The sequence below is a fragment of the Scleropages formosus genome, chromosome 13, assembly GCF_900964775.1.
Source record: "Scleropages formosus chromosome 13, fSclFor1.1, whole genome shotgun sequence".
Classification (NCBI taxonomy): Eukaryota; Metazoa; Chordata; class Actinopteri; order Osteoglossiformes; family Osteoglossidae; genus Scleropages; species Scleropages formosus.
Window position 1 is genome coordinate 3163354 of NC_041818.1, and position 16843 is coordinate 3180196.

At 41.0% G+C, this 16843-nt stretch overlaps 1 protein-coding gene across 2 annotated transcripts in view; it reads left to right on the plus strand.

The window, feature by feature from the left end:
* The first annotated feature begins 968 nt into the window (after positions 1-968).
* LOC108932138 (ephrin-B1-like) overlaps positions 969-16843 on the plus strand; it is a 68697-nt gene continuing 52822 nt past the window's right edge. For both annotated transcript variants that reach the window (XM_018748473.1, XM_018748396.1), the window contains exon 1: positions 969-1707. In XM_018748473.1, coding sequence (XP_018603989.1) covers positions 1520-1707 — 188 coding nt within the window. In that variant the 5' untranslated portion in view covers positions 969-1519. The remainder of the gene's footprint in view (positions 1708-16843) is intronic.

A 16843-nucleotide genomic window follows, 5' to 3' on the forward strand; every position in this document is an offset into this window, starting at 1 on the left:
CTTACTTACTTATTAAACTGGCTTAGAAGTCTTATTTAATCTAGAATGCCCAGGAGGGGTGGGCAGCCACTGGCCCTTGGACCCCCCAGAAGTTTTCTCTCCCTCGATTTTTATCTGGGAGTTTTTGTTCCTTTTCTCTGTGGCCAGTAGGCATACTCATGGCTCTATTAAAGCATTCTCTTATGATAGTCTGTAGTCAACTGTCTTTTTTGTTTCATTGTTCTTATGTATTTGTTTTTCTTGTCTTATGCCTTTGTTGAAGCGTTCTGTGTTACTGCGTGAGAAGAGCGCTCTATAAAAATAAATTGAATTTCAACAGACAGCCAGTCACTGGTCACATGATGTTTACAGTTGCACTTGAAAGAATTTACATTTACGATACTTTAAATTGGTAAAAATTGTGCCTCCGTTATTATTCCTTTGATGATTTTAAATTAATAACCTTCTAAGGTTTTATGAACAATTAGATTACCATTAAGCTGCACATTAAAAGTCTGCTGTTGTGCAGCATTTAGACTGTCTGCAGCTATGTCTACACACTGATTATTACACTTGGGGACAGAATAACACATCCGTGATGGATTATTATAACTCCACTTGTGATATTATTATTACAGTAGGCTATAAATAGCAATCTGGGCTACTTGTATGCTTTGAACAGTTATTTTCTTCGTTTTAATTACCATTCCCATTGATATTTTTCTTTCTTTTGTAATTTTATCAATAATAATAATAATAATAATAATAATAAGAACAACAACAACAACAACAACAATAATAATCACTAGTAAGACAATTATCATTTTAAGTGGGGGAGAAACTGGTTCGAAACAATTTGGATAGATCTGTTTTGGGAATTAAGGATGAGGACCCTCCACGCTGTGCCTTGATTGGCCGGAGACGTGGGGCTGTCTTCCGCTTGCCTGATCATCGAGCTACAGCAGCAGCTGGCGCGAGGAGGGGTTCAGTTTGAGGCAGGCTGGTGAGTGTGTTACTGTAGCGCGCTCCCTAGCAAACGAAAAGTGGTTGCCTAAGAAGTACGATTCAGCATGTACACCCATGGCACGTCACACGGAGCACTTTTCGTGGAATAAGCGGTTTTTGCGAGGACTTTGCAACTCTGTGATGTGCAGCGCGGAGCGGGTACGGTGCTTGGGCAGAAGCAGAGCCGGGGGAGCGCGCGGACTGAATCTGAGGAGATAGTCAAGCACCGGGGAGAGTGGTGCGGTGCCATAGGGGACTCGCATCGCATCGGTCGGCGCGCACTACTAGCCTGACCCCCAGATTCCAGCGCATTCCAGAAGAAGCGAGAAAGAACACATGATCATCATGTCAACAGGTTGCTATCCTAGCGAGTCTCCGTAGCAGAAGCAGAGCGCGCGCCCTGTCGGCATGGACTCTGCGTTGTGGAGAGCCCTCTAGTCTCTCGACGTGCGTCGAACCTGCGACCTCGTGAATTGGACTAACGGCCCTGCTTGCTTTGCCCGAAGCGACGCGCACACGGGAAATGCAAATTTAAATGAACACGTCCCTGTGCGTTGTGCGCTGCGCTGCAGATTTGCGCGCTCTTTACTTCTTCCGCCGCAGAATGGCCGCTCGCGGCGCGTGGGCCAGGTGCTACCTCTGGGTTCTCATAGCCGCATGCAGGTGTGCTCTGCCGCGCGCCAAGTCTCTCGAATCCGTTATCTGGAGCTCCCAGAACCCCAAGTAAGTAGCGCGTTTGTGTGCCACGTGGACTTCGTCGGTGCACGTGTTTCAGTCGTGATCATCGAAAGTGACTGCCACGTCACGTGTTGAATTCTATTGTGGAGCGATGCCCTGATCATGTTTGTTGTGATGCATGCTGTTTGTTTTGTGTTGGGATGCGAGTGTGACACGATGGCCGCGTGCCTTTACGGCCTTGAGTTGAGTGTGAGTTGGGTGAACCGGACATAGTAAATACACCAGTTCTTCTGAGTCGAATTAATTATCGAAATAACTTAAGAAATTCGGCGATTCGCACCGCTTTGCCCTCTTCTTCTTTCCGTGTCTCGCAGTTCACGTAACATTTTCTGGAATTAAGTACTGTGCTTGGTTTTGAATTTGGAAGGGTCTCAGCCCACTTGATTCGTGGAGTGGGGGGAGAAAAAATGATAAATACAGATCGGTCGTTCCAAGATGAAGATGACCTGGAAAACTAAGGGGTTTTACATCTATCCACTGTAGTGATTTATGAAGTTCAGTTTATTTTCATAAGTTTTCAGGGGTGGACTGTACTAGCTATTCCTCATCATGTACAACTAGAATGAATAAAAAAAAAAAAATTCCATGATTAGTTTTCTCTTTGTTATAGCACATGCTATAAACTGGGTTTTTGAAATCTTTTTTAAATTCAAAAACAAGGTGTATCTAACAGATGTCCATGCATATACTTTGTCTGGGGCCCATTCAGCAAGTTGAAATGGTCTAATTGTGATAGTCTTTGAGTTGCTAACTCTGTTCCTGTCCATTTGACCTTGTAGATTTTTTGCATCGATTACTGATGTGTTGGATAAATCTTTCCTTCTCTGCATCCCAGTGCCCTTTCATCCTTTTCCAGACTGTAGATGCAGCCATCTGCTCCCCCTCTAGCCAGTTACCAGTACATTGCCCCCCACTTCCCAATATCTTTGTTCTTTGTAACATTCACTTGAAAATTGTGGATCCATGTATTCATATGTAGGGGCAAAGTTCCTGTTTTGCTCAGATCCTTTGTCATGTATGCAGTTCACACACAATCCAGCACAGACAATCATTTTACCAGTTGCTTTGAATATTAATAGCTTCTTTCAAAGTGTTGTAGAATCAGGCAAACTGGGTCTTATCCTGGGCTTCTTGCACTTGTGTGTTTATTTTCCTCCTGTGATAAAGGAATGGCTAATTTAAAGAGTGAAACTGCTGTAGATACCATGCAAACTAACTTTTATTGCTAAATTAATATGGTAACTATCTTTTTTTATTTCACCTCAGACATGTGGAAATTTAGTTTCTAGTGTTTATTATGGATAAATATAAGAATGATGGACAGTTCAGCTGGTTGTAGATTAAAACTTTGCTCCTTCCCATGATCAAAACCTTGCTCAGTTGTTGCCTATACAGCATTAAAAAGTTTTTTTTTTTTTTTTTTTTTGTTTTTTTTTTTTCTCCCCTCCTCCCCTAAATTTATTTAAATGACATCACATTATTTCCCATCTTTAGGTGATGGTGACTGATGGTGTGTTGCTGAGTCCAGGTGTAGAAATAAGAACTGTGTTTTCCAGCAGTTGGTAGCAGTTTTGCCAAGTAAACTGGTGTTTGCTTGTTTATCCCACCAGCTGGTGTTACTTTGTTCTGTATATCCCGTCCCTGAATCCTGCTAGGTTGCTGGCCTCCTGAGGACATCTTAGAAATTTCATGTTTGAATTTTGAGGATATTGACATCCAGTTGTTTGGTAATGTATGATACACCCTATGTGTGTTTGACTGTGTATGTTTTCATGACACTAGAGATTTTCTTTGGTTTGGTTTAAAGTTAAGTTTGTAGGGTTATAGGATTTTGGTTGTCATGCTGAACAGCCAACATGGTGATAAATGGCAGATCTTTTCTGTGCTCTAAATTGAATTTGTTATTCTTCCAGACATGAAACTTCTATAATTTGCATGTCAGTGGAAGCCTGATGATTAATGATTTGCTCAGTGGTGTTTAAAATAAGTGATGGTTGGTGGAAAATAATTATTAAAGGAGTTTCAGAAGAAGCTGGAATGACAGCTGTTGAAGATTTGATGGCCTTTTCTGGTTTTAGACTTGTAGTATGGCCTGTAATGATGCTTAGGTGTTGCCAAAAGTATCTGAAACCACTGTACCTCATTTTCATGTCAGTAAAGTGGCTCAGGTATGGCTTCTTCAGGATGTGCTTTATCAGTCACTAGTCAGAATTTTACCCCATGTTTTTGCAGCAGTTCTTTATTCTTCTGGGGATGCAAATAACCATGCTGCAGGAGTAGCTGTGAGGCATCTGCTGTTGGGCTCACAAAGGAGATGGTTATATAAGTTGCATGGTAATATGTTTGGAATACTATGGTTACGGAAGAAAAGCTCAGCTGGTACGGGAATTCTAAACTGGTGATCTATCTCTGTACTGCCAGTTCAACTCTGCTAATTTGTGACAGTTTTCTAAAACTCTGAGCTATTAACTGCTGAGCTATTCTGAACCCAAGTTATAGGTCAAATAGTCTGCTGTCCAGTAGCATTTAGGATCAGCTCTGGCTGTTGTAGTTACCAGTAACTATACTGTTGGGGGTGACAAACTAATGAGTTACTAAGCCACTATGCTTGCAGAACCTATTCCATATGATTTTATTTTTTTTTAAATTTTTTTTTTTTTTGGGGCGGGGGTAGTTCGTTGTTTGTGGGAGAGGTGTGGTGGTGTGATGGGTTTGACTAGTGCCTGCTGTGTGGTGGGTCTGGAGTTGGATTCTTGCTTGGGATGCCTTGCGGCAGACTGGCCTCCCGTCCTGGGTGTGTCCCCTCTCCCCTCGGCCTTGCGCCCTTTGTTGCTGGGTAGGCTCTGGCTCGTCATGACCCCACTTGGGACAAGCGGTTGTTGACAATTGGTTGGGTTGGTATTTGTTTGAATTTTAGGAAAGTATCCTAAATTTTTATCTTTAGAAGACAATTTTAAACTTTAAAGTATTTTAGCTAAACAAAGTAGTTAGAGAATTGCTAGTTTTCCGAGTTTCTCACATCTGCAGAGCAGTTAGTCATGTCTGTTTTCAGTGTTTCAGGTGGATCGACAGATGAAATCCCAGTGATAATTCCAATAAAATAAGGCAAGTTTTATGCTTTATGTGCTTATTGGGTAGGTGATCTATATTTGATGCTCCATTTGACACGATGGAAGAAAAAACCCTACTCCTTATCTGATTGGTCACCCTTAAACTTAGTTCTGGTTTTACAAGGTAGTCAGAACTATTAGTAGCATGGCACGCATGTAACCTTGCATGCCTTCATAGAAGTGAAGGTGGCTGCAGCTCCGTTTCCTGTTTGCAAGTTGCTTTAACTGACATTCCCCCCCCACAATAACCCATAATAACATGAAGAGGAAGTGACACAAAGTTTTATAATGCTCTCAAAGCTGGAGTTGTTAGAAATGTTTTAGTGACAAAGTGCAAGTCGTAGCTAGTAGCCTTCTGATCAAATGCTGACCGTTCTACCTGCCCAAGGAGTTCTTGGCTGTGTTCATGGCCGCAGTTTACATTCCACCCCAAGATAACACACAGCGCTCTGAATAAACTGTACCACATCGTCACTAAGTATGAGAACAAGTACCCAGATGGACTGTTCATTATCTCTGGGGACTTTAACCAAGCCGACTTCAGGAATATGTACCCAAAGTACCATCAGCACATCTCCTGCCCCACCAGAGGCTTAAACACCCTCGACCACTGCTACACTTCACACAAAGGTGCGTACCACTCCCTGCTGCGTCCACACATCGGGCAGTCAGATCACGCCTCGATTCTACTGCTCTCGGTCTACGTGCAAAAACTGGAGCGAGAGGAGCCTGTGACTCGCACTGTGCAGCGCTGGACACCAGAAGCGGAGGAGAGGCTCTAGGACTGCTTTGACTCCGTGGACTGGGACATGTTCAGAAACTCATCCTCCAGTCTGGACGAATATGCCACAGTGGTCACGGACTTCATTTGCTACTACGTTAGTGTCTGCATACCCCATAAAACAGTTTGCTCATTTCCTAACCAAAAACCATGGATTACCGCCGAAATCTGAAAAAAGATCCATCATCCCCGTTCCTAAGAAAAACAGTGAGCTGCCTTAAGTTAATGACTATCACCCAGTAGCACTGACTCCCATTGCAGTGAAATACTTTGAGAGGCTGCTGGGACACGTTAAGGACATCATCCCAGGCACTCTAGACCCACTGCAGTTTACCTACCGCCACAACAGATCCATTGAAGACACAATATCACACATATTTCACACCACTCTGGCTCACCTGGATCATAAAAACTGCTATGGAACGCTATTATTTGTGAACTATAGCTCGGCATTTAATACTGTCATCCCGACCAAGCTGATCCACAAAACTGCTAGGACTGGGACGTAGTGCCACATCGTGCAGTTGGATCCTGGATTTCCTCACCAACAGACCCCAGCGTGTGCGGATTGGCAGTAATACCTCCTCCCCACTGATCCTCAACACTGGCACTCCACAGGGAAGTGTCCTGAGCCTGGTGCTGTATTCCTTGTTCACATATGACTGTGTGGCCAGGCACAGGTCCAACACCATCATAAAGTTTGCTGACGATACCACCATTGTGGGTCTGATCACCAACAGTGATGAGAGAGCCTACAGAGAGGAAGTGGGGCTCCTGGCAGAGTGGTGCCAGGACAACAACCTGTCTCTCAATGTCAGTAAAACTAAGGAGCTGGTGATTGACTTCAGGAGACAGGATACAGTTCATGCACCCATATACATAGGAGGGGACATTGTAGAGAGGGTCAACAGCTTCAGATTCCTAGGGGTCACCTTCACTGCCAAACTCACATGGTCTGAGCACACAGCATCAACCATCAAAAAGGCCCACCAGCGTCTCCACTTCCTCAGGCGTCTGAAGAAAACCAGGATGCCCTCTACAGCCCTCACCACTTTCTACAGGTGTGCTGTGGAGTCCGTCCTCACGGGGCATATTGCATCTTGGTGTGGAAGCTGCTCCATACAGGACAAGAAAGCCCTACAGAGGGTGGTTAAAGCAGCTCGGGGAATCATCGGCACACAGCTACCGGCAGTCCAAGGCACCTACACCACACGCTGCCTCAGAAAGATGATGCACATCATGAAAGATCAGTCACCCCGCACGGGCACTTTTCTCTGCCATCTGCGAAACGGCTCAGGTCTATTCGAACCCGCGCTGCTAGGTACAGGAATAGCTTTTACCCCACTGCTGTAAGAGTATACAGCACTCACCAATGTGCCACCTTTAGTAACTAGAGTTGGACTGCTCTTTCCAAGCACATTGGTAAATTACACTGTCATTTTAAGCATTCGCATTCTCGCTCTCACATTCTGCGTTCTCTGGCTGTCTACTGGTATTATTATTATTATTATTATTATTATTATTATTATTCTTATTATTATTATTATTGCTGTTAGCATTACACTGTCATTGCCATTGTTTTGTTTGTACAGTATTTGTCTTGGCTTTGTCTTTGTCCATAGTCTGTGGAGAAGCATTCAAGAAGAATTTCATGATACTTGTACACGGTACTTGTACCTATGACAAATTTGAACTAGTACGTGTCTTTAATGACTTTGTGGAAGTGTCCCTCAGTGGGTGTTGATCAGGTCTGAATTTCCCATGGAACTTCATGTGCAATTTGCTGTTCTTGTGTAGCAGAGCCTTACATACTGTTTTTTAGAAGTTTAAATATTGTTACAAACTTTTTAATTTTTTGACGACAGTGCATTGTTACTAACTTGTTTGGGCTATCCTTTGGACATTTGCCTGCATGTGTTTGTGTCTTGAGCATACATTTATAAATAAATTGAACAGGGCTGTTCAACCCTCTCTTGGATAAGGGCTACAATCAGTATTGCAAAGTGGTTTGAGGGCCACATGTAGAAATCATAGTGACACTGGATCTTAAAGGTATAAGGTGAAAAATTGTGCTTGGTTTAGGTGTAGTGTGTGTATCTAATGATGCCTATATTATGTGATTCAGTAGAATTTTCAGTATGCTATAGTGGTAATTTTACAAATTTTCTTCTGCATCATGTGGAACAGCAGGTCATACACTGGGTCTAAACTTTCTGTTTGACTGTTGGAGTAAATTGCAGGAAGTAACTGTGTCAAGCCTCAAATGAATTTTCAGAGTAATGGTTTGAGTGCTTCCTTGGAGGGTAGACAGTTCATTTTGACTAAAACCTCTACAATTTCAGTGTTTTCTGACATGCTATTTTTTTCTTTGCCTGCCTTTCTGCTGAAGGACCTTATTCTGAATGTCTTGTCAGAGGAGTGCAGTGTGATGTTCTTCTTCAACAGGAATGTGCAAAAAAAAAAAAAAAAAAGGTTTGCCCCTTCCTGGCTTGAAATTGAAGTAGAACTTTAATGAAGCTTCTTATGCTACTGTAGGAGGGATTAAATTTAACCCTTCAGTGGTGTCTACACAGCTCTCCATTTTTGGTGATACAATGGGCCATCCAGTTGTGGACAGTAAGTGTTTATAAAGCAATTAAACATAGATGGTCCTGTATTTTAGTTGCACCTTTTATCCAACTGGGGAAAACTGGAAAAACTGGCCCAGGACAGAGATGCCTGGAGAGCCCTTGTTGACGGCCTATGCCCCAAGAGGGGTAGTAGGCATAAGTAAGTTAGTTTTATCCAACTTCATTTCTGCTCACTGTCACGAGTTGTACACTTCTTTCAAATCATTGTCTGTAGATCTCATCTACCTGAAGTGATACCTCTCTCGCTGTGTGTGAGAGAAAGAACTCTTGAATGTGACACTTGATATGCTTTGCTCTTTATTATAGTCTCCCAGGTTAATTTCCTACAACCGCCTAGAACTGAGCACATACAGTACTCACCACAGATGTATAAAATCTGTAAAATTCAGTGAAACTGCTGCTCATTAATGTTGCGTTGCCTGGTGTGGAGGATATTAAGAAGCGTCATAGCAGTCAGATGGAAAAGTTGCAAATTGGTCAGGTTTGACCGGTACACAACCGGAGGGTTAGGTAGCTGTTTTCACAAAGAGGGTGCTTCAGTCTGCTGAAAAGCTTGATGATTATCATTTTATTTTTTATAGAGCGCTCTTCTCACGCAGTGACACAAAGCGCTTTAACACAGACATAAGGCAAGAAAAACAGATACAAATGATGATGATGATGCCTTAGTTTCTGTACATTATTAGGCTTTTGCTGAAGTACAATTATATCAGCACTCACTTGCAACACACTACTGGGGTCAGTCAAGGTCAGTTGTTTTTGGTCTCTCACTGTTTGAAATGTAAACTTTTTAACTGGATTCTTTTAAAAAAGGGAAAATAACTTCAAATGTGGCAAGTATTGAGACCTTTGTTTATTCAAATATTAAACATTACACGGTGAAGGCAAAACTGACCGGTTTCTTCCTACAATAAGCTTTTTTTTAAAAAAAAAAAAAAAAAACATAATGGTTAAAAATATGTGAATTACTGGTAATAGATTAGTTGCTCAGATGACCTCTAGATTCTACCTTGTAGCATTTGGTTACCAATTAAAGTACTTTTTGCTGTTTTCATTCAGGCTACACAACTCATGGTGGCCTTCCGTCTGGTTCTACAAGTCCAGGAGCTGCTCTTTGCACTGAGGTGGTCAGGGCTGTACAGGGTTTTTAATGCTTAATTTAATGGCTATCTTGCCTTTCTAAAAATAAATAAATGTGAGATGTCATCTGACTTCAGTACAGGATCACTGATACTGGAAATGTATTTGTACTTTGTGGGAAGGCTTGTGCAAGGCCCGTGCATTGTTCTGAGCCACATTTTAACATTCCTGCACATCTCCCCCACATAAAAATAGTTTTAGCTGAGGTTTTGTCAAGTTCAGCTTGGTTAATGTACATTTACTTGGCTTGCTTGAATGCGTACAGGCTGTTTTTACTCTTGGGAAGAATGCCTGCCTTCCTATTGCAGCTGGACTGGAAATGAGGATGCACATTGTTGTAATATGGACTGACAGATCTAGGCCTGCATTGCTGGACACTGGAAATAAAACGCACTGCGCTCGTGTGGCTTGACTTTATTTTTCTCTTCCTTCCACTGCTTGTGGGGTTGTTTTTTTTTTTTTGCAGGAGAGAGAGATCCAGGTTTGGGAACCCTGTGCCCTGCCTCCTCCTTTGAAGCTGAGAATTGTTTCCAAAGAACAAAGGAAGTTTAATATTAAAAAAAATCCGGTGATTTGGTTGTTCCCCGACGTTCCAGTTTCTGGACCTGCAAATTGTGAAACGGATGGATTCGGCAGCCATTCCAAAACCAATTAGAACTCACTTCTGAGCACAGACCTAATTGAATAGATGATGAATGTCCTGCTGAGCAGACTCTTCACCAAGTGTGTCACAGCACCAGATGGACCCTCGTTTACAATTCTCATTATTAATTATGAAACGGCTCTAAACCATGTAGTGTGAAAATATGGGAGGGATGAAGACCATTAGAAATAGCAACACACACTCTTTTGGGATTATCATGGGCCTAAGCAGTGGGGCAAACTAACTTTTTATATTCCACCCTCCACCATGCCACTTGAATAAACTTGTCTTCACGTCGGGGCATACATCAGGTGGGAGTCACAAACTTGATCTGTTGCAGTCCCCCCCACCCTTTTTTTTTTTAAATTTAATTCTTTTGTTCCAGGTTTTTCCTGCTCTGCCAAGCAAGCGTCACAAAAGCCAACGCCCCTCCATGTCCCTGCTGGCTTTCCTTTGCTCCTGGTAACCCGTTTGCAATGGTCTCCTCGAGTCGTTGCTATGCTAATGCCTGACATTAAAGCGCCAAACCCCCCACCCCCCATTGCGTTGGGTGAAAGAAAAGGCTGGATTAAAAGTCGTCCTAGTAGCAGGCAGACTCAGCGGCCAAAGGGTGGCGGGTCTTGAGTCCAGCGAGCGACGTGGCAGCTGTGATGGCTGCCTCAATGGTAGCTCTCCGGGAAGCCCCAGCAGACCCATGCTTTCCCTTTCACGTCTTGACACGTCTGCGAGGCAAGTAGCACACGAAAGAAATCTCACCTCTCGGATGCCTCTTTTTCTTCCCACTGCCTTTTCAGACAAATATTTGCATTCCTCCAAGATTCTCAAAATTTAACTTTTTTTCACATGGCACAAAATTTTAGCAATTTGTCCTAATCGTCATTTCATGTCTACGAAATTGCAGAGTACTTTCGTAAAGCACTCGGAGTAGATACTATACTAATAAGTATCATAAAGTTGCACTGTTGCTGCATTCTCAGCAGTTGAATGCAGTATGTGTTTCCCTGGCAACAGACACACGGGAATGAGTCAGATCTCAAGGCCCATAACTGGATTATTGTGATTGATTGGAGTAAAATGTTCATATGTCTCTCATTGTATGACACATCTCGGTGGGAGAGAACAATAACACCTAAAGACAAGACAATAGGGCCCAACATTTGAGGCTTATTCTTGCACAGAAGTATTTGTTAGGAAAGCTGCGATCAGTTCCAGGAAATGCCACCATTGTTGATATGTGGTGTTCCTGGAGGATGGCTTAGTGTTGTGTGGCAAGAGTTTGGCACGGCTCAGTCACGGTACAGGTGTGTGTGTGGCCACGTTTGTGGCACTACAGCAGGTATGGGTTGTGTGGGAACTTCTCCCAGGGGGACACCCCCCCCCCCCCTCAGCATTTAAATGTAAAATTAGTCTGTACTTCAGATGCACCCTTGTGGTTAGTGTTTTTGCATTTATTACTTCAGCTGATACTTTTCTCCAAAGCAGATTAGTGTTAAGCTATTTGGCGATTCTGCTCATCTTTACAGCTGTGTAGTTTTTATTTTATCAATTCATAATAAACACAGGTGGCCCTTGACTTACTACATAATTGACTTATAGTAGTTGCTCCATCAACATTACTTTATATAGTTCTGACCTTTGGTCGTAACGTCTAATGCTGACTGCTCCATCTGTAGCACCATAACATAGGCTGGTTGTGCTGCCACAATGCACCATATTTTTATCGACTCCAATTGTTTTTGGTCAGAAAACTTTTTGCTTGTACTTTTTGATTCCCTTCAAGAAACTTTTCATTTAAAACTGCTAGTAATTGGAAAATGTGAGTTCCGCTAGTGCTGGAAAGAAAAAGTGAAAGAAAACAGATTTAAAAATTAAAGTAAACCTAATAGTGCAGCAGGAAAATGTAATACCGTACTGTTTGTTTTGTTTTCGCATTTTAAAGTGAATAATTTGTGAAATTTGTGGCAAAAATATAGCAAAGGCCTGTTACTCAGCACAGCATTCATGCATGTTTACGTAGACTTTATTATTATGGTACAATAGAATATATTTTGACATATGGTGAAGTTTATTGTACAAAGAAGTCATGAGAACAGAACTGCATTGTAAGCTGAGGACAGTCGGTACCTTGATCAAGGGTGCTGTAGTGGGTAGTGCAATTCAAATTTGTGCTCATCCTTAGGGTGGTTTTCACACATTTACTTTGACCTGTTTTGGGCTTGTGATAAAATTTAGAAAAAATAAAGTTAGTCTAAGAAGGTTACTTTTTAACAATTAAAGTGAACAAAATTAAAGAAATGCTGGGCTGCTGTCTGGTAAGGGCTACAGATCAAGTGTGCTGTTTTGTCCAGAGTTTCTATTGATTATTGGGGTTTTCATTCTTGTGTCCCAGAGACAGAATTGTGGACTATACCTGATATGCATAGCATCTGTCGTTGGTGCCATACCTAAGTGTTAGTTCTTTCAGTGTCTCAGACTGCTGGGCTCTTGTAATCTTGGATCATGTAATAGTTTTTTGACATACCTATTTTCAGTAATTTTTGCCTACCATAAGAAAAAATGGAAGGAAGGTACAACAATGCCAAGTCTTTGAGCGTATGTTAAAACATGTAAGAATCAGCCAGACCTTAGTTCATGCATGGTAATTAAGTTGATTTGATTTATTTTTTTCATAGAAAATTTTCTGGCTTCACCTCAAAGAAGTTTGTCCAAGTAATAGTTTGCCAAAGTATTCTTGACACACACCCATACGGTAACCTTTGGTGGTAATGGTAGTTTTTTTTTTTTATATATATATAATAATAATAGAAATATATAACATAATGGAAAGCAATGAAAACCTGCCTTAATTTGAACACTGTTCACTTTAACAGAAATTAGTTGTACCCAAAATGTATGAAGTCACAATGTTTTTCCTTTTGAGGAGATGAATGTACCTTCTCAGTTATGATTAGAACAGACTGATCATGTGACCTGAAAGCCAATACATTATAATAATTATTTTTAATATAATATATTCAAGATACACAGGACAAGATGTTACACCCCATGTGTATTTTACAACAGCTGTACAGAAGGACCCAGTCCAACATCACCATGAAGCCACAGAGAACAACATCCAGCATTGCCAACATACAATATCTCCATGATTCAAGACTGTAAAGCTTAACTTCCTTCTTTAACAAACACAACCACAGGAAAGGATATTATTATTAATAATAATAATAATAATAATAATAATAATAATAATAATATTTATAATTAATTACTATTATCATTTTGGGCTTTATTGACATTTTCCAATTGCTTCATCTGCTGTATAACATCACCTGACCCAATTTTTCTTAGCATGGAAATATAATATAGCTGTATTTGTTATTAATATTAGTGTTTTAACATGAATAATGCATTAAACTGGTGAAAAAATGTAACAAACCCTTATTGTTCATTAATGAGTGTTTACATGTTTATGGTTCATATAATATACAGGGAATGGGAGCTTTATATCTGTGTGTAAATTAAAGCCTGAGCCCAGAATGCAGTTTTTCAGTCAACTAGATAGTCAAGGCAGCTGCTAAGATTTTATAGCAATAACATTAGGCTGGAGATATGACTCCTCTCCCCCCAAAGAACTTCTGAAGATTTTGATCTGTTGCATCATAAAATTCTCTTTTATTAATGCAGTAAATGCTACATTTATATCATGTACTTCACTTTTTGTTCTTCAAAATGCTTTTGCATCAGTTCTGTGTGTCTGTGCTCTGTCTTTAATCTTTTGCGTTTTCTTCAATGTGAACATGTTGCACCGTGCCAGCTTAGAGGGACAGTGTCGGTGCCCAGGAATTTTCAGGTCAGACCACAGATTTTCAGTGGAATTCTGATCTGGGCTTTGGTTGATTGCTTCCTCAGTACCAACCATCTCACTTTTCAGTAATTCCTTTGTTTTTCCTCCCGTTTTTCTCCCGTTTTCACTGTGCTGTTGCTACATGAATGTTTGCCTGAAATACGTCTGAATCATATTTTGCAGTGTCAGTCTCATATTTTATAATTTTTCTTGTTGAAAAATAGTGACAGAGTTCAGAGCAAGAATGGTATTACGATTGAACCTCACTTTCCAGCCAGACCCCTCAATGTTTTTATCACTACCAGTTGTGAAGGTCTTGCAGGATATCATGAGACTAGCAAACTCCTTGAATGAGTGTTGTCCTTCGTTAACTCTGTGTTACTGCTCTCCTAAAGAGGCCAGTTCCATGTGTGATGCTGATGGAATGATTGATCTGTTGGGTCTCTTTTTCCTTTCAGTGAGGTAAGAGATTGGTTTTCAGATTTTTCTTTTTTTTTTTTTTTTTTTTTTTTTTTTTTTTTTTTTAAATGGTTCCCTCAAGTTATAAATCCTGTTGTGTGGCTCAGTAAGTCACTATTCTATTGGAGCCTTTTCCCCAAGAATGCTAAGTTGATAGTGTATTAATGGGTAATAAAGGGACCAGTTATGTCTCTCGCACAAATCAAACACATCATCTGACAAAAACTCGACAGGACATCTATTCAAGCAAATTATTAAATCCTTGTTGTAGTAGTTGGTACTTGTCTAAAAATGTATGACAGTGATTAAGGCTATCCTGCCAATGGAACATTAATGACAGTCTTGTGGCACCCTGGGTACTGTAAGTGGCATCTTTGTGGGGAAAACTCCTGAGGTGGGCTCCAAGTCAGTTTATTGACCACCATCTTTTTCATCTGGTTAACTTGGTTTGATGGCCTGGTCAAATCAGCTCAGACATTCTTCAAACATTCTCCCACTTTTTCTCGATCTTCACAGTGATGATGATCTCTTGTTTCAGCTGTGGGATTATCCAAACACTAGTTTTTAGTTTACTCGGAAGGAACTGAACATACATATATTCCAGACCAGCACAGGTGGATCGTGTTTACATTTCAGTGTGGTCTCCCGAAAAAATGGAATACACTTGGATACATTCCATGTATCGATTTGTATCGATCTGCATATTGAGTGTAAATAGGTGAATGTATACAGTTGGAGTTATACAACGTAAACACCCCTTTTTTTTTTTTTTTTCCCCCCTCCCCTCTCAGCACTGGTCTCAGTGTTTTTCATATCCTTTATTTATTATTTAGACAATGTGGTCCGCTGACATTAAGTGATCCAATTACTGCATTAAGTGGCATTCCATGGATGTTTGGATATGTCTCCTCTGGTCGGTTTGGGCATTGACCAGTTGGACATTTCTTGCATACTTCTCCCCAACCACCTTCATAACCAACTAAAAAATAACCTGCTTCAGGATTTATATTTATGATATTAAAAACTGTTCCTGTTTCTTGTTGAGGACTATTCAAATTATTTGAAGAAAAATATAATTGTGGGAAAGAAAATTTAAATATTGTGGCAATATTTTGGGGTCCATTTAACATGTAAATAAGTTGCCTAGGTGTTTGCTTGCTAGTTTTGTCACCACAGGAAGTCTGTTTTCATTAAATTGTCAGCATGCAATATTTTCCTCTGTATAAAATGTCATCCATGCACTTTCAGCACAAGATTTTTTTGTCTTTGGAAAGTGCTTACGTTACTTTCAGATGGCGTTCTCGCTATCAATAATGCAGGGTAACCAAGGTCCGGAGCATATCCCAGAAGCCTGGGGTTTGAAGCAGAGTACTCTCTGGAATGTATGCCAGTGTGTCACAGGGCAGTCACATGCAATCATTCACGCTCTCTCACGTTTACCAACATTTTAGTGGGCCCTTTTGTGTTCAAAACAACTTATGTTAGGCTGCATAACAATTTACCTGTTTATACAGGTAGGGTAAATTGTTCAGGGTAAGTACCTTGATAAGCGGTCTAAAGCAGGAGGATGATTTCAATTCATATAACTTCAATGCTCTAACCACTACACCTTTTGCAAGGTAACAAATTCAGTAGTACAGTATTTTTAGGCAAAGTACATGAGAGATTAGTTTGTGGGGGAAAAAAATGGGTATTGTAATAACAGCAGGCCATAATCAAGCCATCACATGCTGGGTTCTTCCAAAATAATAGATTAGTGCATTGTACAAGTAGTTGACATACCAAAGGACTCGTGTCAGTCTCAGTTGTGTGCACAAGGAGAAATATCTCAACTGTCGAGTGACTTAGAATATAATGTTTACAGTTCTCTGAAAGCCATTTGGATACTGGAGCAGAGCTGCGCTGAGGACTGCCATTGTATACCCCTGCTGGTATTGCTGGAGCCTTGAAACACACTGACTGCTGATCTTTGCACCACGGGTGTGTGTGCATGTATCTATGTATGTGTGAACACTTCACAGTACTGTGTGTATTTCTCAGAGGAAAGACAAGGTCTGCAAATAATTGGAACTTCTGGCTCCTTCTTCACATCTAGCAGCTGCTTTGTAAGCTGGTCAGGTGTACGTCCAGAGTCAAATGAGAAGGAAGTGGGTGAATCATGTCAGTAAGGTTAAGTTTCTCAGTTACAAATGGTATTGATAGTGATGTTACAGATTCCAGTAGGGAACATAGTGGTTACAGCTGCTCCCTTTGCACTCGATGGTCACAGGTGCGGACCCCACCTCTGGCTGTGTAATACCCTGTGTCAAGGTACTCAGTTGAGTAAAAGTTACCCAGCTGTATAAAGGGGTAAATCAGTTTCAGTAGCGTATCCTAAGTTGCTTTGGAGAAAAGCATCAGTTAACTGAGTAAATGTACAAATAGCAAGACCTTCCCTTCCTCTCTACACTTCTGTTGAACTGAAATGGCTTTGATTAGGGATTAATAAAAAGTTAAATACGCCCACCACTAATTATA